This window comes from Pristis pectinata, chromosome 3 (assembly GCF_009764475.1).
Source record: "Pristis pectinata isolate sPriPec2 chromosome 3, sPriPec2.1.pri, whole genome shotgun sequence".
Classification (NCBI taxonomy): domain Eukaryota; kingdom Metazoa; phylum Chordata; class Chondrichthyes; order Rhinopristiformes; family Pristidae; genus Pristis; species Pristis pectinata.
In genome coordinates, this window is record NC_067407.1 from 52,528,289 (window position 1) to 52,550,430 (window position 22,142).

At 39.3% G+C, this 22,142-nt stretch overlaps 1 protein-coding gene across 1 annotated transcript in view; it reads left to right on the forward strand.

Moving 5' to 3' along the window:
• Window positions 1-22,142, forward strand: part of LOC127568103 (potassium channel subfamily T member 2) — a 546,938-nt gene that overhangs the window by 451,579 nt on the left and 73,217 nt on the right. Inside the window, exon 28 of the mRNA XM_052011419.1 lies at window positions 19,732-20,038. Within this exon, the coding sequence (XP_051867379.1) occupies window positions 19,732-20,038 (307 nt within the window). The remainder of the gene's footprint in view (window positions 1-19,731; window positions 20,039-22,142) is intronic.

Here is a 22,142-nt window from a genome sequence, read left to right on the forward strand (position 1 = left end):
CAGATGCTGGAATCTGGAGCAATACACAAAAAGTGCTGGAGGAACTCAGCAGGTCAGGCAGCATCCATGGAGGGAAATAAACAGTCGACGTTTCAGGCTGAGACCCTTCATCAGGTCTGGAAAGGAAGAGGGCAGAAGCCAGAATAAGAAGGTGGGGGGAGGGGGAGGAGCACACGCAGGCAGGGGAGAGGTGAGATCAGGTGATGGGGGGAAGGTAGATGGGTGGGGTAGGGGGAGAAGATGTAATAAGCTGAGTGGTGATGGGTAGAAGAGGCAAAGGGCTGAAAGAATCCGGTAGGAGAGGGCAGTGGACCACGGAATAAAGGAAGGAGGAAGGGAGGGGAGGAGAGGAGATGGGTAGGTCATCAAGGTGGGGGAAAGGAGCCACAGGAATAAGGGAAGACAAAAGGAGTTGGGGGGGGAAGGAAAAGAAGGGATCGGGTTACCGAAGTTAGAGAAATTGATGCTGAGGCCATCAGGTTGGAGACTCCCAAGGCGGAATATGAGGTGTTGTTCCTCCAACCTGCGTCTGGCCTCAGTGTGGCAGTAGAGGAGGCCGTGGATAGACATGTCAGTATTGGAGTGGGATGTGGAATTGAAGTGGGTGGCCACTGGGAGGTCCTGGCTTTTGCGGCGGATGGAGCGAAAGTGCTCGACGAAGCGGTCACCCAATCTGTGTCGGGTCTCACCAATGTACAGGAGGCCACACTGGGCCTCTCCTTCGAAATAAACAGAATCACTGACCTGGCTGGCATAGGTTCAGTGTCCAGGTTGTCAGCATAACTGCTGGGATCCAGTCGGAAATGTCTGACATTGGACTGAAGTGAGAAATCAGCATCACCAGCCGTGAGGAAGTTCAGGACTTCCACACTCATGCACACTTGGACAAGAGCCCCAGGTTTCCTAACAAATACTATGGGAAATTCAAGCCAGTTCCATCAGGTTAACAAAAATCACAGGGACTCTCTGAGAGCCCTGAGGGAAAAAAATAATGTGACCAAAACCAATCCATAATATAAAACTGAGGCAGGAAAGGAAAGGGAGAGGGAGGGGGAAAAAGAGCAACATAAGCCAGGACCTAGTGAAAGAGAGAGCAGTGTTCATGTTGATCCTTGATGTGCACCTGTTGAATGTTTGTTCTAGGAGTCAGGTAGTTTTGAAGCTTCATCCTGAGATCTGAACCTCTCCTCCCTGAAGCTGGGTTTCAGTGGTCCCCAATTTCTTTTGTGGAGTGCAAGAATCAATCCATTGCTTTAGGTTGACTTTGCTTTGCTTTTGGAAGAATTGGGTATAAAATCTTAAACATTACACAAACTAAAGAGAAATAATTGGATTTATTAGGTGTTTCTTCTTCCAGGCAATGGTGTAGAAACATCACATTTTTTTTATTATTTCATGATTACTTAACCTATTCCTTTGTGTTCTTCCTGTGATTTATAAATTGTTAATAATCTCACTATATATCTGTCAGGTACTTTGTTTCAGACCTAATATGATAACATGAACCCTTGTGCTACTGAATGCCATCTGATCATAGATCACGTTTTCAACTCTCCAAGAATATATCAAGCTAGGATCGGCAACAGAGGCTACATAGTTGACCTCTGCCATTATGTCTGGTCTTCAGAATAAAACGAGCAAAGTGCTTCAGTGTAGACCTGATCATACAGAGTTGGGTAAATGGTAAAGAACATGGATTCATTTGTCTTATTCTGTCTGCTGTTATACCTAGGGTGTTAGGCTATTTATACTAAGTGATTAATGCATTGATTAAAATAAGCAAGAGAAATTTCATGTTCCTAGACTCCATATCTTCTGCCAGTATTCTGACTTGTCGTGTCAATTTGGAGAAATGCATTTTTGGAAAGCAAGTAAATTATGGCCTCGCCTTTAAAGCTCAATTGTAAAACTCTATTTGTAAGGAATGCATTTATGGGGTTACTGTAAATTGTGAGCTGGAAACCTCTTAGTGCCTGCATTATCATTTCACTTGTGTCACAAATATAAAAGCTAAATTCTGCCTATATCCGTAAAGAGGTTTACTTTCTCTCAAATCTTTCATAGGTTTTGGGTTCTTGAGAATAGATTTTCTAACGTAATTTGTAGATATAAATAGGGTTTGCCTCAGCATAGACAATTACAACACTGTTATCAGCCTCTGGATGGGAAGACATTTTATATAGTTTGTGTTGTCAATTCTGTTCCATTAGCAACCAACTGATCAAACCCCATTTTCTGCTCTGCTGGGTTTCGTCACAATGTTAGTGTAAATTTAAGCCATCCAATCACAGGCAAATAAGTACTATGTAAATCAAATGCTCTTACCATACAAATGATTTTTTTGACCTACAGAGGTAACATCTCTTGTCACATCGGCGGTAGTTAATACAGAATAACATTGGCAAGAAGCACCCACAAGATGTTCATGTATTTGCTGTCAAATGCACAAAAGACAAATAATCTTTACCAGACAGCAAAGCTCATTATAATGCAAAGACATGACCCAGAATCATTAGATGGATGAGATGTCACTGTAACATCTACAAAAATGCTGATGGCTGTTGCAAGCATAATCTTAAAAATTCTGTAAACTGATAATTGGAGCACAGCAGAAAGATCAAAGCTGCAGCAATTGGCTATAACATGTATCAAGAAATTACTGGTTCTTTTGTAGATATTCCACATGTACTGTGACAGTTGCTCATTGAGAAAGCTGCAGAATCCGATATATCTCAGGTTCTTTTTCATATCTGTAGCCATCACAAATTTGGAGCCCACAGATTTCCTTGCAGGTTATATTCCAACATGTGTGTTATCGAGGTAGCTGGCCATCACCAGGTGTAGTTTGTGTTTGGCTCCATTTGGACCTATCCTTCATTACATTAGCAGCTGCAGTTTCCACTGTTTATGGAGTGGGCACTTGCCAAATCCACTTGCTTCTAGCAAGTGTTGGTGAATGCCTTCATTTGTAATTCATTGTTTCTATTCTGCATAAATATAGTGCAAAACACCTATGCTGAGACTAAGTAAATTTTACTGGCTTTTTCCTGACTAAACTTTTGCTTGGGATTTCTATTTGTATGAAAATTGGAAAAATGTTGTACTGAGGCAATGCAATATCTTGCAATGCCACCAAGAGCTGAGCCTCTCCAATCCATATTTCTATCCACTCCAATACACCCCTGAAATGGTATATGAGAGTTTGCTCTTCAACAAGGAAGTCCTGGTTATTTTATACCAACTTGTGTGAGATGGCTAGTTAACATCTAATGAACACATTATTGTGCCAAAATCAATTACAACAGCTACCAATCTTCAGGATTCTGGCTCCTTCCAGGCTATATAACAAAGGACTTGTGCAATATTAACAAAAGTGCAGTTCACGTCAGCATCCCCATTTGTGCCAATCTTCCTACTTACAGTGCGGTTTTGCCTCTTTTGCAGCAATAGAGTGGAACTAATCAAAATCACGAATTGTATGGTCTCCCGGGGAATGTGCTGCATTTTTTCTCCTCCTCATTTATGACATGATCAATCACACTGGACTCCTCTAAAGCCTCTTCTTCGTTGTCTGTTTCATTATGCCCTTGCTTGGATCCATTCTTTCTCAGCACAGGATACTTCTATGATTGGCTTCTCCCCACCATGCACAACTACTAAAGGAGTTTCCACAACATCCATCATCAGCCCTGACCTCTTCCTTGTACAACATGATGCCTTCTGGGAATATTATCTGTAGGCACATACAAGGGGATGATGCCCTGCTTTAGTTCTCCACAATCTTTGTGTTGACCGTACAACCCAGTTATTTAGTGAACTAGAGAAAATAAAACACATCATACACTTGGTTTACTTCAAACCCTATTTATTTATTCTCTTTAACTAAATCACTAAACAAGTCTAACACGAGTGAGTTGAAAGTTAGGTGTTGCCTGTTTGTTTCCAAGATGGCCAGCTCTGTGCTACAGGGATTCTGACTGTTACTCAGTTCCCACACTTGAGATTCTTCTTCTTCGTTGTCAGATGTTGGCAATACAAGTCCATTGTATTTAACAGATTAGTTATTGGGGCTGGCATTCCTTTTTATTTATTTAATGTACATGCCCATGGCATTTAATGATCTACATACATAGACAGCCAAGCATCTCTGGGCCGACATTGTTCATAGCTTCCCATTATTTAGAAATGGCTCTGTTTTTATCTTTTTTAGACATAAGATGAATGTTTGTTTAATCTATTTGTATCCCTTTGGAATGTCATGCTTCTACGTATACTGCCTTGTGTCATCATCCAAGAGCTATATGCCACCTTCCATACCATCAGCTAAACTGTTAATACGGTGAATATTTGAGGTCCTAACATGGAATTTTGTGAGGTATGGCTAGTTATGTTCCATCAGTTAAATGAGTTAGCCATTATCCTTGCACTATGTCATCTGCCATTCAGCCAATTTTCTAACTAAGCCCATAGTAAATAAGCCAGGCATAGTAGTGTAGCGGTTAGCATAACGCTTTACAGCGCCAGAGACCTGGGTTCAATTCTGGCCACTGTCTGTAAGGAGTTTGTACGTTCTCCCTGTGTCTGTGTGGGTTTCCTCTGGATGCTCTGGTTTCCTCCCACATTCCAAAGACGTACGGGTTAGGAAGTTGTGGGCATGCTATGTTGGCGCCGGAAGCTTGGCGACACTTGCGGGCTGCCCCCAGAACACTCTACGCAAAATATATATTTCACTGTGTGTTTCGATGTACATGTGACTAATAAAAGATCTTAGTTTGCCTTTTAATTCCATTTATTTTGATTATGCCTCTGTGGAGCAAGCTGGATTGTTTTTCTCTATTAACAGAGCTATATCAATTTATGATATTATTATGGTTTAACACCTTAGTTAATAGAAGCAGGAGAATGTCAAACACAGTAAGTATTTGTAGATTAATAAGGCACAGGATAATGTAAAAATACCCAGCTGAAGTACATCGTCAGTCATAGTTTATGTTAATAACACAGCTTGTGAAGATTGTCCATTTCTATATTTGCACCTACAGTATCTTTGCTATCTTGATGGGTTGAAAGCAGAAGTGCAAACTATCTTAAAATGCAAGCATGAAGCGATCAAATGAAAGAGAAATTATTTTAATCCTACAACCAATCATAAAACTTAGATTTTTGGCAATGCAATGATTACATGGATATGTAATTGTTGAAATAGAATATTCTTATAAGAAAATAAATAATGTTTATTTTGTATTCGTATCTTCTACATTCTATTCGCTACTTGTTCTAAGATATTATCTACTGAGTTGGAGAAATTTAAGCAAAGGGATACATCTGCAGGATTACACTCTTCCGTTTTCTCCCGTCCTCAGCTTATTATCAGTTGGTGCAGAAAGAATTTGCTTGGTGAAATTAAAAGATGATACATATTTAATTTTACAATGGAACTGAGAATTATTTTAGGATCACTCAGGGGATTCATTAAACTAGGAAGTGATATCAAACAATTAAAGCTGTTCATATTTGTTTAAATGGTGTACTTTTTTTTTCTATTTTCTGCATTAACCAACTTCAAAGAGGTAGTGGCCTAGAAATTGGACCTATTAAGTGCATTAGCTTTTAGGACCCATGCTGGAGTGGACAATGCTGACACAGTTGTGGTAGGCTCAGCAAGTTTTCTTCCTTATGCATCTCACTGCTAGGTGCTATGATTCGTGCTAGCAATGCCAGTGGTCCAATCACAGCATGGAGACCATTGGCCAGTCCATAACAAGGGGGCCTCAACAGAATCTAGTTTTATCTGTAAAATCACCATCTCCATTTCCATTTTCCCTTTCTTTTCCCTCATCACCACGGCAACTTCATGTGCTAATGAAGGGGCAACTGCGAGTTCTGTAAGCAGCGGCTGTCTTTGCGTGCATAAGTTGCATTCTATTGCTTCAAAATGGATGAAAACCGAAGCAGTGATTTCTTAAAGCCAGGATGTCACTGTTTTGGAAAATTTTTAGTGACTGCTGATTTTGCATTTGGGCATATCATAGCAAATATTTAACACACCTAAAATAGGTCAAATACAATTTCCAGGCAACTGAATTTAAATAGTGCTTTAACTTGATCAATTTTTAAAAGATGTAATAGAAAGGAATCATCTGTTACTTGGCAGCAGCTTGAAGATCCTTTCATTGTTACTGTCTGGTCCTTAGACCCTAAGATTAAGAAACAAGCAAGTAAGTTTTGAATGCAGCTTAGAAGGTTTCCAGTGTTAATTAAAGAAGCAGACTGAATGTCTAATCATGGCAGTTTGCCCATGGTAGCAGTCACATCACAGTGTCAGATAGCTGAGTAATTCTTTTAAGTCAGTGACTTTTCAGCATGGCAGCACGTCAGCAATTGCATGGTGTTGATCAAATGAATGCTTCCTGAAGCTGAACTTGCACTGATATTTGTCAGCAGACAAAGTTCACTGCATCTCATTCTAAGTAGTGAATTTATTGATTTTGCTATAGTTGGCTGCCCGGATCTATGTTCGTATAATGCCAGTCTTTTCTCTGATATCCACTGAGTGAACAAATGTCAACAATTCTTCAATTAGTTTTAGGCATCAGTGATAGATGTTATTCTTGGTTTACTCACTGGGATTACATGGATATGGTAAACACCTTAATATACAGATAAATGACCTTCTTTGGTGAAGCCAGATGTCAACCCTCAGGCCTTAATTTAAAGCTGCTCTGCATGCAGTTACTGGCTGTTCATTCTACTCCACCGACTTTGTGAACACAAGTCATTTCTAATCCATTCTGTCTGTCATCAGTTGTCTGTTTACCTTCAAGAGTCAACTTTATTTTCTTGCTCTTTTTATCCTAACTTTTAAGTGATTCCTAATTATAGGCCTCTAAGCTTCACTAAATGTGGAAGAGCTGTCAGATTTGATTCATTCAACATATTTCATTTCAAGGCTCAAATGATGAGGACAATGATTAATGTCAACTGCTTTTCATTACCAATCAATTGAATTAACCATGGCAGTAATTGTTTTATATGGATTAGATTGTTCCTCCATGTCCACTGATGAGTTTTTTGTGTCTCATTATCGTTAGATAAAATTGTTGCACATGTCAGAAGGTAATGTAAGCCAGGTCATGCATTTGACAGCATAGTTATTTAGACTTCTCTTTTGACATTGATTTCCTCAAGCTGGTGGTAAGTGTGTCATTTTATGAAAGGTCTTTGCTTTCTGCTTATTTGATATGGGAAACTCTGAGCACAAAGCTGTGTTTGAGGTGCTACATCTCAAGTACTCAGGTGAACAAGCCTGAACAAGACTGTTTCAATTCAGCATGTTAAAGAGTTCAAATCAAACTGACCCATGCTTGCTGAATTCAAAGGTGAATAAAAAGCATAGTTCTTAAGAGAGGTTGATAAAGCTTTCAACATCAGAGTTTTGGGTAGAGGCAGATTTGCAATTTGTTCTTCTTTTGTTCGGTCACCTATCTCCTTTAAGGGACAATCCATGTGGCATTTTTCATCTTGCATTAGCTAAGGCCACCCTTGAAGAAATACAATTGCTGTGTTGAAAGAAAAGGCTTTCTTCCAAAATTGTTGCTTTTTTCAGTCTTTTCACTGCTTTTCACTCCTTTTATAAACTCCTTGTTGTCAGTAAAATGTTATATTTGTGCCAAGTTTGAAGTGTTCATTGATTGTGGAAAACCATTCTCTGCAACCATTAACTGAAGAAAGGAGAATAGTGCAAGATTTGACAAGCAGTTGAAAAGAACACTGTGACAGTTACCTTTTATTATAGAGGTAATTCTTGAAAAGAACTGGCTTAAAGGATCAATTCAGTCAAGCTAAATCTTCCCCCATCAAAAAGAAGGCAAGGATATCCTCTTCATAAAACATTGTCAGCCGTGCCTTAGGTATTAGCACTCTCATTTCTTAGTTAAAAGGTCATGAGTTCAAGTCCAGCTCCAGGGACTGAAATACCTAACCTAGGCTGCCTCAAAAGAGAATCTACGTTTTAGATGAGTTGTTATACCACGATCTCACTTGTGTGTATGTGATACATTTCGAGAAAGAGAATGTCAGTCTCCGTCCTTCTCTGCCAACATTTTATCTCTTCCAACCTAAAGTTAGTTATTTCTTTTGTCACTATTTGTCAGAGCTTACTGTTCAGAAATTTATCACCATGTTTCCTATATTACAATATTTGGAAAGTACTTAATTGCTTGTATTATAATAGTGACTATATTCGGAAAATACTTGGTTGCCTTTAAAGTGCTTCGAGATGGCCTAAGATCTTGCAAGCCTCATATAAATGCAACTTCTTTCTACCTTGCACTCTGCCTTGAAGAATGCAGCTGTAGCAACACTCAAGCTGGCATTTTTTTTTGTATAGATGGTGAGTAGGATAAACAAATATGCTGTATTGGCAGGTCATGCATTATCTTAGCATTCTCTCTTCCTAACACCAGTGCAAGATAAACTGCAACAACTCATCAAGGTTGCTTCAACAGCGCTTTCCAAACTTGTGTCATCTACTCCCTTGGACAAGAGCACCTGGCCCAAAGGAAAAGACCATTTGCAAAATCACACCTTATCCTAACTTGGAAATATATAATTGTTTCTTCAATATCTTAGTGACAAGATCCTGGAACTTGCTACCTAACAACACTGTGGAATATCTTCTAGAAAGTGGCTCACCACCTCCTTTGCAAGAACAGCAAAGGATGAACAATATATTCTTGGCTTGTTTGCTATGTCCATAACCCATGAGTGAATAACAGTGTCTCAGTTCCTCATATTTACATATTGCACCTGAAACCCATTGTCCTATCTCTATGTTGTAACGCCTGGCTGCGTAGGCCTACGAGCATCTGGTTTGACCAATAACATCCACATATTGGACAGTGTAATTAAGTTTAACAGAAGTAGACAAGCCATGAAGGTTAGTTCAAGCTAGCAAAAAAGATTAAGTTGTGTAAGGACCTTTTACATTTCCAAAAAAAATGTTTATTCAGTATGATGAACACTTAGCAGTTAGCTTATATATTTCCACTCTAGCTTAAAGATCCAGTAATTTTCAACTCCTGCGGTGCCTGTGTACCAAGCTGATATAATTCAGCAGAACAAATTGCTTCAATATTCTTGTTACTAAGATCAAATAACACTAGTGTTTATGTCAAGAATATCGGAACTATTGAAAAGTAACTCAAAATGATAACTGATTCTTATTGTCTGACAATGCTTTTAACAAGATTAATTGGGCTGGAAACTCTAATAGGCATGGAAATACATGGTGAAATGGTGCTGTGCAGTGTTAGATTTTAAAATGAATTACCTGCAAACATCTGTAGATGAATATTGGCTGTGACTTTATTGAGCAGGCAGACAATCTATGTAAGTTAATTACATAATAACAGATAGCAGGATAACAAATTATTAGATGAGACAAGCAGAAAGGATGGCAAGTATTTTCATGTTGTCTTCTTTTCTGACTGGGATCTGCCAACTTTGCCCATTTTAGACCACAGACACCTTTATTTTATACATTACTTACAGCCAGTCTCGGGCCTGCATGGGCCCAGACTAAATGTTATTTTGGGCACTACAGCATGATCTTTCTGAATAATTTATTGGTTCCAACCAGACCGTTTCACTTGACTAGCTCGAGCCAAGTTTACCTCATGCGGCTAGCCATGACTTTCGTTACCCACATTCCCTCACAGCAGGAGAAATCCTCTCTAAATGCATGATTATAATTATACCCTAACTATAATTTCAGTCCCAAAAGTAGCATGTCTCAATAAAAAAAATATAACTTTTCAATGAGCCATGCCAGCTGGTTATTATGCATAATAGCTGAGTTCATAGTGTACAATAATTTATTGAGCAAAATTATTCTGAAACAACATTTGTGCCCAGCTGCAGATGTTCTGCTGAGAACGGCGTTTTAGTCTGAAAGTCTAGATTCTTTATTTCCCTCGTACAACTAAAGTCTCAACTAATAAACCATAAATATGAATAAATTCTGATTAATGATTTTGGTTTATTACCCAAATACTTAGGAGGTTAAAATGTGGCCTAGAACCTAACATAACAGGTTAAGTGGTGGTCATTTTAGCAAGGTAGCCTTGAATTTTAACAGAAGGAGGTTAAATACTACTCCCTTCTTAAACCACAGGTGAGTTTTTTTTGTGTGCGTCTGATATGTGAAGAGCCATGTGTCAAGGTGATGTGAATTCTGGACCCTTGTTACCTTCATACATTATTATTGAGCCTAATTTCTGGTGACACACAATGTGCACCAACGTATTCTTCAAGATGGCAGCTCTTTAAACTCTCCCCAGGATTGGAAGGATGGATTCAAAGACAGGCACACTGCTTCTATGCTGGATGTTTAGACACTGCAACATTAGAGGTAGAAAACAGAGAGCAGCAGTCAAGCACCACACTCCACACCTCTTCCCGACCCTGAAAGAAACCAGAAGGTCTTCCCTGGAACACTGGAGATGTTTTATCCATTAGAAAAGATTCCACAACCTTCTTTAATGGTAAAACTTCTCAAAGCACATCAGGTAAACGTTACCCCTTTTCCATATGCTTAGCCAGGCCTTTGTCCTCTTATTCAGGCCTGCTTTTCCATTCAGGTTTGTGCTGTTTCTTTAGCACATATATGCACTCCATTATGGACCAATGACACTAAATGTGCATTACATGCCGTTTAATGGCAATGCCAAGCCCCTAATGGCTTCTGTACATAGATGTGTTTATGCAAAGAGCTGATGATTGAATTTCACATCGTGTACTTTGCTTATATGGAAATGCTGATCCCACTTCGTGATCAATTTTACTCTTCCAGAATTGCATAATGCATATAAAAGATGTACTACGTGACTAAATTTCTGGGCCATTAAGTTCTCCCACAAATAAAGAGTTAATCAGTCTACCATGAAATCTGCTAAGGTTAGGATTATTGATTTATATAGTGAGCATGGAACGGATAAATTAAAATTGACATTAAAACAATGGTAATTTTAGACAATAAATCTAATTAAAAGCATTGAGCATTAATTACATTAGCACTTCTGTAGAAGGAATACATACAAGCAGGCAGTTTCATTTATGCATTTAAAAGAGAGATCTTGAGACTTTGAAGATAAACACCTATTGGAAATAAAAAAAAGTTATGCACTTATACCAATTTTTTTAAAAAACTACTTAAAACTAACATTATTGATAAAGGAGAATCTATTTTTAATTCATTTTTTTTGGAATTGTATGAGGTACTTGGAGAACCTTGAGGTTTGCCATGCGGAGGGAATATAAAATGTCAATTTTGGAATACAGACCTGAAAATTTGAGTTAGGTCAGATCTGCCTGAACACCAGGCCTGGGACTACAACAACATGTTTGAATTCTCTGGCAATTAATCACAAGATTTTGTTATAAGTCTATGCTTAATTAATTTATTCTTCATAAATCTATGGACATCAGACAATTAATGTCATGAACCCTATTAACATTTAGGAATAAGTAAGCTCATCTATGCTTTAACACAGATGGATATTGAAGACTCTTCGTCATCAGTTGAAACTAATTATCCCAAGCCTGTAGGAACTTGCAAAGCTACGTTTAGCAAACAATGTGGAGATCTGAGCACCTTGCCATAAGATATCATGCTTCTGTATTAATATATTATGTTAGCAGCATATTTTCCCAAAGTTAGATGACTCTGTGATACCCACCAATCTGGTGTGAAATCACAATTTAAAATGAAATCAGTAGAATTGTTTGAGACATCCAAGAACATTCGCCAGGATTTTTATTATGACAAAAACATCCATTTTGTTGGGTGTCCACTGAAAAGTGGTTTAAAAATCAGGAACAGGGACCTACTTTGAACAAAAAGGGACCTAAATTTATCATGGTCTAAAAACCCTTGGGACCATTCTCTACTTGTCCTTCAGCTGGAGGTGCGTATAGTGCACCCTGATGCATTTTGTCTGTCCAGACTCCTAAGATTTCAGTATAATCTTCTACTCAGATAGAATCAGAGAAGCACAAACAAATTCAGGAGCGAGGACAGTAATGGCTACATTGTTTATGTAGAGGCTTCTGTAAACTCCTTTATTCAATGATGGGTGCCATTATTGACAATGCTATCATGCAGCTCGAACCTATCACAAACTGCTCACCAGCACTCAGTTTGGCTTTTGCCAGAACCACTTGGCTCCTGGCCTCGTTGTGTGCCAAAGAGCTGAATTCCAGGGGTAACCATCAGTGACATCCAAGCATCATTTGACTTAGTGTGGTATCCAGGAGCTCTGGTAAAACCGAAGTTAGTGGGCATCAAGGAGAAAACATGCCAATACTTTAAGTTATTCTTCACACAAGGAAATTGGAAGTCAATCATCCCAGTTCCATGACATCATTGCAGGATTTCCTCGGCACTGCCCCAGCTCAAGCCATCTTCAGCTGCTTCATCATTAACATTCCTTTAATCATCATTATAAGCAGGGATGTTTGATTTTAAGTATAATTCACAATTCATCATCGACTTACATAGTTCATGCATGCATGCAGCAAGGCTTGATAAAATTCAAGTGTGACTGATAAACAGCAAGTAGCAATGGTGCCACAGATGTACCAGGCAATGACCATCTCCAACAAAAAAATCTATCTATCCATTTGTGACATTCAATGGCATTGCCATCTCTGAGTCTCATACCACCAACATCCTGGAGGTCACCATTGACCAAAGACTCAACTGGACCAGCCAAACATGTACCATGGTTACAAGAGCAGGTCAAAAGCTGGGTACCCTGTGGGACATGACTCACTTCATACGCCTGGAAGCCTGTCCACTGTCTACAAGGCACAAATCAGGAGTGTGATGCAATACTCTCCACTTGCCTGGGTTAGTGTAGCTGCAGCATGGCTGACACCATATAGGACAAAGCAACCCATTAGATTGGTATTGCTTTAACCTTCCTGAATATTCATTCCTTGCATTATCACTGCACAGCATGTACCACTTTCGAAACTGCACTGCAGTGGCAAGTATAGGCTATTTTGACAGCACCTTCCAACCCTGCGACCACTGCCATAAAGACGAACAAGAGCAGAAGCTGTATGGGGACACCACCACCTGTAGGTTCACCACCAGGCTCAAAAGCAGTTTCTATTATAAGGCTCTTGAACGGACCTCTTGTACATTAAGGTGAACTCTTGACCTCACAATCTATCTCATCATGGCTCTTGCACCTTATTGTCTATCTGCACTGCACTTTCTCTGTAACTGTAACACTATATTCTGCATTCTGTTATTGCTCTTCCCTTGTACTACCTTGACATACTTATGTTTTGAAATGATCTGTATGGATAACATGCAAAACTAAATGTTTCACTGTATCTTGGTACGTGACAATAATATTCCAATTCCTTTTAAAGACCCTGCTCCTCCTCTGTCACTGGATCAAAATCCTGGAATTCCCTCCCCAACAACACATGGCAGTACCTTCACCAGAAGGGGTGTAGTAGCTTAAGAAGCTTCTGGAATTGGATGTGGAAACTTTATTTCAAAATGAAGTGCAACCAGTTACCACCAAAACAAAAGGCCTTGAATAATTTATCAGTGTGTGAAATCTCTTGGGCTCCTGTGCAGATATTACAGCTATTTTTTTACCCTTTATATCAATTGATTACACTCATTGAAATCATTAATTAAAACTCTCACACACATATCTGTGTCAGTGTTAGGTGTGTTACAGGTTCTTGTAGTTTGTTTGTTTTAATTAAACACAACTTGATCAGTAAAGCTCTTTACAGTGTGAAGCAGGATGAATCGAGATTGTACATTCCAAGACTTCTCACTTGGAGCGTTAATTGACAGGGGCTCAATGTACAGTTAGAAGTAGGTCTTTGTTGGCTATAGCTGCACCTTCAGTAGAGAAATCCTGTGGTCAGCTTATTAGAGACAACTATCTGGGAAACTAACAGAATGTGCATGCAGGAGAAGGAAATGAGCACACCAAAGCCAGGAGCAGCCTGTCTTGTGTAGACATACCCCTGTAACCTGACAACTGAGACAGTGGATGTAATTAATTTAATGATTAGCGTGAGGATGCCCTATCCTTGTAACTAAAGGTATAACAGAGTTTAGAAGGAAAAACTGGGAAATTGAAACTGGAGGAGAGAGAGGGAGGAAGATAAAGGAAGAAGGGCAAAGAAGATCACAGACTGAACCATATGTTGAAAGGGTCCAAAGTACTCAATTATTACTAAGCATTCAGTCAAGTGTTGGGATGGTAGTATGTACAAGGGCCTACTGTATAAAATGCATTTGAAGACCTTGACAATGCAATTTAACTATAATATTATAGACTTGCTTTTGATGTAGTAAAATTCACTGTTAACTGGAATGCTATTGCCAGTCAAATCCTATTCTTACAACAGGTGCCCATGGTGTAAAATAGAGCATATACTTTTACATTGTTAAATCTGTCACTGGACTGGATCATGCTTGCCCTGTCTAACACCTTGAATTTGCCTTTCACACTTATTCTGTGAGCACTTTTGACCTTTTGTGGCTACAAGGGTTCAAACAAGCTCGAGGCCCCACTAGCACGGTGGTCCCATGATGCAGAGGGGTCCCTGGACAACAACTTGGCCTCTGACAATGGATCTTGAGGTTCTGCCAACCCCTACATGTGGATCAAAAAACATTCATTTTGATTTAAATAATTAAAATTAAACATGACTAAATAAACATAAAAAGTAATAAAAATAAAATGACATTTAACTGATGTCAAAACATAGACATTTATTAAAATAAAGGGGAAAAAAAAACATAAACCATTTACGTTTTCCATCCAGCCATCCAATTTCAATGAACAGGGCTGAGCAGATTAAACCTACACAGCTCAGGATGATCCTGAACTCACAAAGGACCCAGCGGTAAGTTCAGCGGCAGAGGGAGAGAGAGAGAGGTCAGGTGTCATAGAGTTGTACAGTAGAGAAGCAGCCCCTTTGGTTCACAGCATCTCTGCCGACTGTCTTGCGTATCTGTATTAATCCTACTTGCCTGCATTAATTCCACATCCTTCCACGCTCTGTTCATTCAAGTACCTGTCAACATGCTTCATTAATGTTGTTACTGTTCCTGCCTCTACCACCTCCACTGGCAGCTCATTCCAGATACTAACTGCTCTATGTGAAAAATACACCCCTCAGATCCCCATTAAACCTGTTCCCTCTCACCTTAAACTATGCCCTCTTGTTCTAGACGTCTCTACCATGGGAAACGGACACTGACTATCCACTGTATTGAAATAATTAAAATTAAACTTTATTGAAATAACATAAAATTATGAGATGCATAGATACTTTTTATAAACGTCTATCATGACACCTCTCAGCCTCTTCACTCCAGGGAAAACAGACCTAACCTATCCAATCTCACCTGATAACTCAAGCCCTCCAATCCATGCAACATCCTTGTGATGTTTTTCTGCACCCTCTCTAGCTTAATCATGTCCTTCCTTTACTATGGTGACCAGAATTGCACACAATATTCCGAGTGGGGCCTAACCAACATTTTGTACAACTATAACATGATGTTCCAACTCAGTGCCTTGGCCGATGAAGGCAAACATGCCAAGTGCCGCCTTCACTACCCTGTCTACCTATGTTCACATTTTCAGGGAACTATGTACTTGTACCCGTTGGTCCCTGTATTCAGCAACAGTCCCCAGGGCCCTGCCATTCACTATATATGTCCTATTCTGGTTAAACTTCCCAAAATGCCTCACTTCACACTTGTCTGTGTTAAATTCCATTTGCCGTTCCCTTGTCCACTATTACAGTTGATCTATATCCTGCTGTAACCTTTGACAACCTTCTTCACTATTCTCCACACCACCAATTTTGGTGTCATCTCCAAACTTCCTGATCATGCCACCTATATTCTCATCCAAATTACTAATATATATGACAAGCAACAGAGGACCCAGCACCAATCCTTGCAGCGCTCCACTGGTCACAGGCCCCCAATCTGACAAACAATCCTCCTACCACCAAGCCAATCTTGTTATACGTTTGTATGTGCCAGCATCTGACATCCAGCATATCTGGTACTTCTGCATGTCTCACAGGTGTTTTTTTTAAACTGCCAGCAAAAGGTAAATTCATTCCGGGCCAATTTTGAATCTATTTTAAGCTGCAAATGTTGAAACTAAACATCAAAGCTCCATAACACACATTTTACCTGAACTTTTTTAAGAGATTCTTTTGTTAAAAAATAATTCTTGAAATAACTGTATAATATTTGCCATGCAATAGTTTTTCCTCAGTTTCTTGTTTCCTTCAGCCAAGAGATGTTACCTGAATTAATTTCTGCTGGATTTCAGGACCTGAGTTAGATGCATTGGATTCACAATATGTAATGGAGTTACAATATAATGTTTAATTATATTTTTGTCTACTGCTAGTTATTTTTAATACCGACCTTATAAATAGACATTAATTTAATTGGACAACAACTGATACTGGTGGCGATGGTGGAGAGCCTGATGATTTAGAGATTAAATGTACTGTGCATGATTTTGAGTCACATAAAGCAGAGTTGCAGCAGGCTGTCTATAATGAATTAGCTGAAGGCCAAAAGTGAAGAATAATTATCTTCTGCCTCCTGTGCACGAAGGAAGAAAACAGGAAAGATTTCTGCTGCTAAACATTTTCATTAGCTTGCATGGAAATGCAATGGGAGCAGTATCAGGCATAGTCTTGACTAATTTTTTGACATGAAGAAGGGTCACGAGCATGTTTGCACGAGGATTGGCACTGTATAGAAAGCTCAAGTCAAAAATAAGAGATCTAATCTGTAAACTATGACAAAGAAAACAAAGAGAGGCCTTGCATTTGCATTGCACATCTCACAACCCTTTGTGCCTCAGAACCAATGAATTACTTTCAAAGTGTGGCAGTTGAAATAAACCATGATTACATATACCAGATTGCAAGGTTTTTCTACATAATTGCACTCTTCTTCTTAGGCAATCCGAGAGATTTTCAGGAGCCAGTGGGATGCTGCATTTGCTTTAAGCACATCCTGAAACTGTTCACCTGTAATCGCTTCCTATGACAGGGCTCGAAATAACGTGTCTGTTTTGGGCTCTGATATTGGGCATGCAACCAACATGGCCTGCCCAACCTAGCTAACTGAGTGTAACTCATGATTCAGTACTGGAGATGTTGGCCTGGGAGAGGATGCTGATGTTGGTTTGGAGTGAATTTGGAGAATTTTGCAGAGAAAATATTGGTCATATTTTTCAAGTGGCTTGAGATTTCTGGTTCTAGGTAATCCAAGTGTCAGAAGCATGCAGGTCAGAAATCACTGCTGCACTATAGACAATGAGTTTTGTGCCAGGTCTGAGGTCATGATCTTCAAATATCTTTTTCTTCAAGGTCTGTGCTGGTGTATTGAAGGCAGAGGAGATTTTTGTTATTCATGTCCACCTTTGCCGAGAGGTGGTTCCTGAGATATGGAATTGGTACATGTTTTCCAGGGTCTGGTCATGACCCTTTGGTGTCAGAGGGTAGTGTGATGCAACAGGGGCAGTTTGATGAAGGACTTCACCCTTCATGGACAAGTTAGTTAAGATTTTTCATCTTTAAAAATATTTCAAAATAATTTGATTAATAAAAACAAAATATTTTATTTCTAAATTTTGCTGCAGATTACTTTTTCAGTAATTAATAGCTAATCAAATCAGCCAATGATGTTCGATAAATGATTCCAGCCCAACATTTGTTTTAAAGTTAAATAGGAATAAGTATTTTTGGATCAGTTATAGAATGAAAGTTGTGCTGGGCATACATTTAGTGATTTATTTAAATATAACCAAATTTGACACTAAAATTAATTGTTTTTAGTACATTCACATTTAATTGAAAATATAGATGTGGTAAATCTCGTCAGCTTGTTCTAGTTTTACAGTAATGAGTGAAATTCACAGAAGTCCTATAAAAGGTAAAATACTGTTAAATGAGTGGAACTATGAAAATAAACTTGTCCAAATGTGATAAAGAATGGAAGATAAATATATGAGCCTTTATTTATCATATTTTGTTATCAATTTTCAAATGTTGCCATATAATACATCAGAAGTGGCATGCATAATAGCTTGACTGATGAATAATAAAGTACAAAGTGTTGAATAGACACTTATTGTCAAACATATTTGAAATAGTGAGTTTATTTTCATCTACATCTAAATTAAGGTCTAATATCACAAGTTGACATTGCTTTCTGAAGGCATATTACATAATAAAAATCATTATAATTTGGACTTTAAGGTACAATATCCGTAAGTGGTTCCCTTATTAAACATTAAACATTAGTGATTAGACTTTGAACCAGTTCAGCATGAATTTCAGCAGTTGCTAATTTGCTGTTATACCAACCAGCTAAACTACTGTAAAAATAATAATTATAGGAAAGTTCAGGATAGGAAAATACATTATTCTAAAGTTGGAGTGTAATTTTCTCTCTGGTAAATATTGCGCCATTCTTTTCAAATATACACTCAAGAATATATTTTGAAGGAGCCAGAGTTAGGGAGCATGCATGCACAACCAAGCTTAAGTGCATATATGCAGGCCTCAGTTTAGATGCATACATGCATGGCAGAGCTTGGATGCATAAGTGAGTTTGGATGTGCAGGTTCAAGTTTGGTAGTATGCTTATAGGCCCATGCTTAGCTGCGTGCTCAGAGGGTTCATATTTGGGTGTGCCTTTTTAGGCCAGAGTTTGGGTGTCCTCATCTACCTGTAACTGATAAAGCAGGTAGACATTAGGATGTATTGGAGCCCACAGCAAGGCATACAAAGGCCAGTAGCTGTCAACGTAATAATGGTGGCTCGTTCCAGGCTGTATCAGGTGACAGTAACATCAGTAGGTTTGATGGCAAGTAGGCGCCCTCCTTTACAAGCAATAATATCTTACCTACCTTAGAAAGGTGCCAGCTGGGAGATAAAATCTCTCGATCAGATCTGCCTGGAGCATCAGATTTCCCCAGGTGGAAATTGTCTCAGACTCAAAACAGACATGGACTGGCATTTTGTCTGGATATAGGATTAGTGCAGGAAAGTGACACTGACGTAAAAGATTATAGCTGATCTTTTACCTTGGTGCCATATTTCTGCACTAATCCCATATCCCTAAATACCCCTAACAGTGTGGATGAGCAGCTAGCTGGGGTGGTGGTGCACTCCTTCCACCATTTACATTATACCCATCTATGCCCACCATTTACCAATCAACTTGGCATAACAATATCCTGCTACTTGCTGGGAAATAGCCTTCCCTATCCTGCTGTCCTCCATTGACATGTTACCAACTGAGGGATACCTATTTCTCCTGTCACTTTTGATTGCCCAGAAGCTGCCTGCAGCCACAGTAGAGTTCCCTTTAAATAGTGGCATGCACACCAGAAGTTAATTGCCTTAATTAGGCAAGCTGCTGGACAACAGGAGCAGCCTGCCTATTCTAATGTAATGAGGACCTCCAAATTCTTTGCTTATGCTGCCCCTCACACATGCTTTGCAGTTGAAAAATGGGCCTGAATGAATTTCTATGCTGTATGCAAATTAATGTATGTTAAAAGTTCAGAGCAGAGTGATACATGTTTTAAATTACTTGCTTCAAAGCTTATTCTTAAAATGTTGACTTTCTTTCAGTCGCAAGTATCCATCAGCATCGAGGACTGGGAAGATACAAAAGATACCAAAGAGCACATGGGTTATCGCACCAACCACTATCACCGGAACTCCACATCCAGTGACCAATCGGATCATCCCTTACTAAGGCGTAAAAGCATGCAGTGGGCAAGGCGGCTGAGTAGGAAAGCACCAAAACACTCCAACAAAATAACAGAAAGGATTAATCGCCAGCGCATGACGTTATGCAAAAGGTCAGAGAGACAAGAGCTGGCTGAACTAGTAAAGACTCGAATGAAGCATCTAGGCCTTTCAACAACGGATTATGGTAAGGCCTGTTGGCTACTACTGGATTATTTTATATAGATGAAGATCGAGCTTGTCTTTCAATTCACCATGTTGGCCCTTTCACTATTGTTCATCCAGTTCTTTCTGAATTTTTTAATTCGTATTTTAGCTTCCCTTTAAGCATGTCTTCATTATTTTCTTTAACTACTTCATGTGGCGTCAAGTTGCACATGTTAATTACTGTCAGTTTCTCCTGAATTCCTTGCTGGATTTATTGGTGCTTTATAATATTAGTAGCTTGTAGTTTTATATCCCTAATGTAGAAACTACAGTCTACCACAACAAAACCCATCTGATCTTAACAACCTCTGTTGGCTCACCCCTCGGCCTTCTCTGCTCTGGAGGATAGAGCCTCAGCATGTATAATTGTTCCCGGTAGCTATAATTGCATCTCCTCTTTTAGCCCTGGTTTTTTTCCCCAAGTGCTTTGGTGCTTCATTCTTTTATTTCTCGCAATAGGCAGACCTGAACTAAATGGGGTACTTTAAGTTATGTTTTATGCAAGCCTAATTGAATATCTTTGTTTTTCCTCTAGAACTGAGCCACTGTTTTTTTCCATGTTTGTGGTATCATTGACTTGCATTAGTTTATAAATGTATTTCCAGGTCTTTTTGTTCCTCCACACATTTGTGATACTTGCTTTGCACATGAGAACCTGCAAATTCACTACAGGCCTAAATATTTTATACCCTTTTCCAGTGTTTTGATAATCTATTGTAGTATTTACATTACAAAGGGTTATAATATCTTTTTATTTATAACAATTAGCATAGCATGCATATCAAGGAATGTTGATGTCATAATTAAGAATAATGTTTCAATCCACATCTAAAGGTTGAGCAATGAAAATGTATAATATTTGATGGGATTGATACAGCCTTGGTATCAAGTGGTGCATGCAACATAATCTGGAGATGAAGGATTTTTCGTTCACCCTTCAAATTGCTGGCTTCTTCTGCAAGGTTACGTTACTGCATTTGAATTTATCAATTTGATGAGATTTGATCCCAAATCAAACTCTCAACTGATTCTGTTCTCCTGTCTTGAAGACAGCTCTTCGTGGCCAAGTGGATATTTTTCATCACCATTCTTGGACAGTGAGTCTAAGTTGTTTAACTATGGAAACTGTTATCACCTGATATCTGCACACATACTTTCTGCAAAGCCCATTGGTATTGGTTCATTATTGTCACTTGTACCGAGGTACAGTGAAAAAGGTATCTGCATACTGACCGTACAAGTCAGTTCATTACACAGTGCAGTTACATTGAGTTAGTACAGAATACATTGAGGTGGTACAGGTAAAAACAATAACAGTACAGAGTAAAGTGTCACAGCTACAGAGAAAGTGCAATGCAATAAGGTGCAAAGTCACGACAAGGTAGATCGTGAGGTCATAGTCTATCTCATTGTATAAGGGAACCGTTCAATAGTCTTATCACAGTAGGGTAGAAGCTGTCCTTAAGTCTGGTGGTACGTGCCCACAGGCTCCTGTATCTTCTACCTGATGGAAGAGGAGAGAAGAGAGAATGACCCGGATGGGTGGGGTCTTTGATTATGCTGGCTGCTTCACCAAGGCAGCGAGAGGTAAAGACAGACTCCATGGAGGGGAGGCTGGTTTCCATAACGTGCTGGGCTGTGTCCACAACTCTCTGCAGTTTCTTGTGATCCTGGGAAGAACATTTGCTGTACCAAGCTGTGATGCATCCAGATAGGATGCTTTCTATGGCGCATCAATAAAAGTTGGTGAGTGTCAAAGGGGACAAACCGAAGTTCTTTAGCCTCCTGAGGAAGCAGAGGCACTGGTGACCTTTTTGGCTGTGGCATCGACGTAATTTGACCAGGACAGACTATTGGTGATGTTCACTCCCAGGAACTTGAAGTTCTCAACCATCTCGACCTCAGCACCATTGATGTAGACAGGTGCATATACACCACCCCTTTTCCTGAAGTCAACGACCAGCTCTTTTGTTTTGTTGACATTGAGGGCTAGGTTGTTGTCATGACACCATGCCACTAAACTCTCTCTCTCCTTCCTGTAGTCTGACTCATCACTGTTTGAGATACGGCCTACAACGGATGGT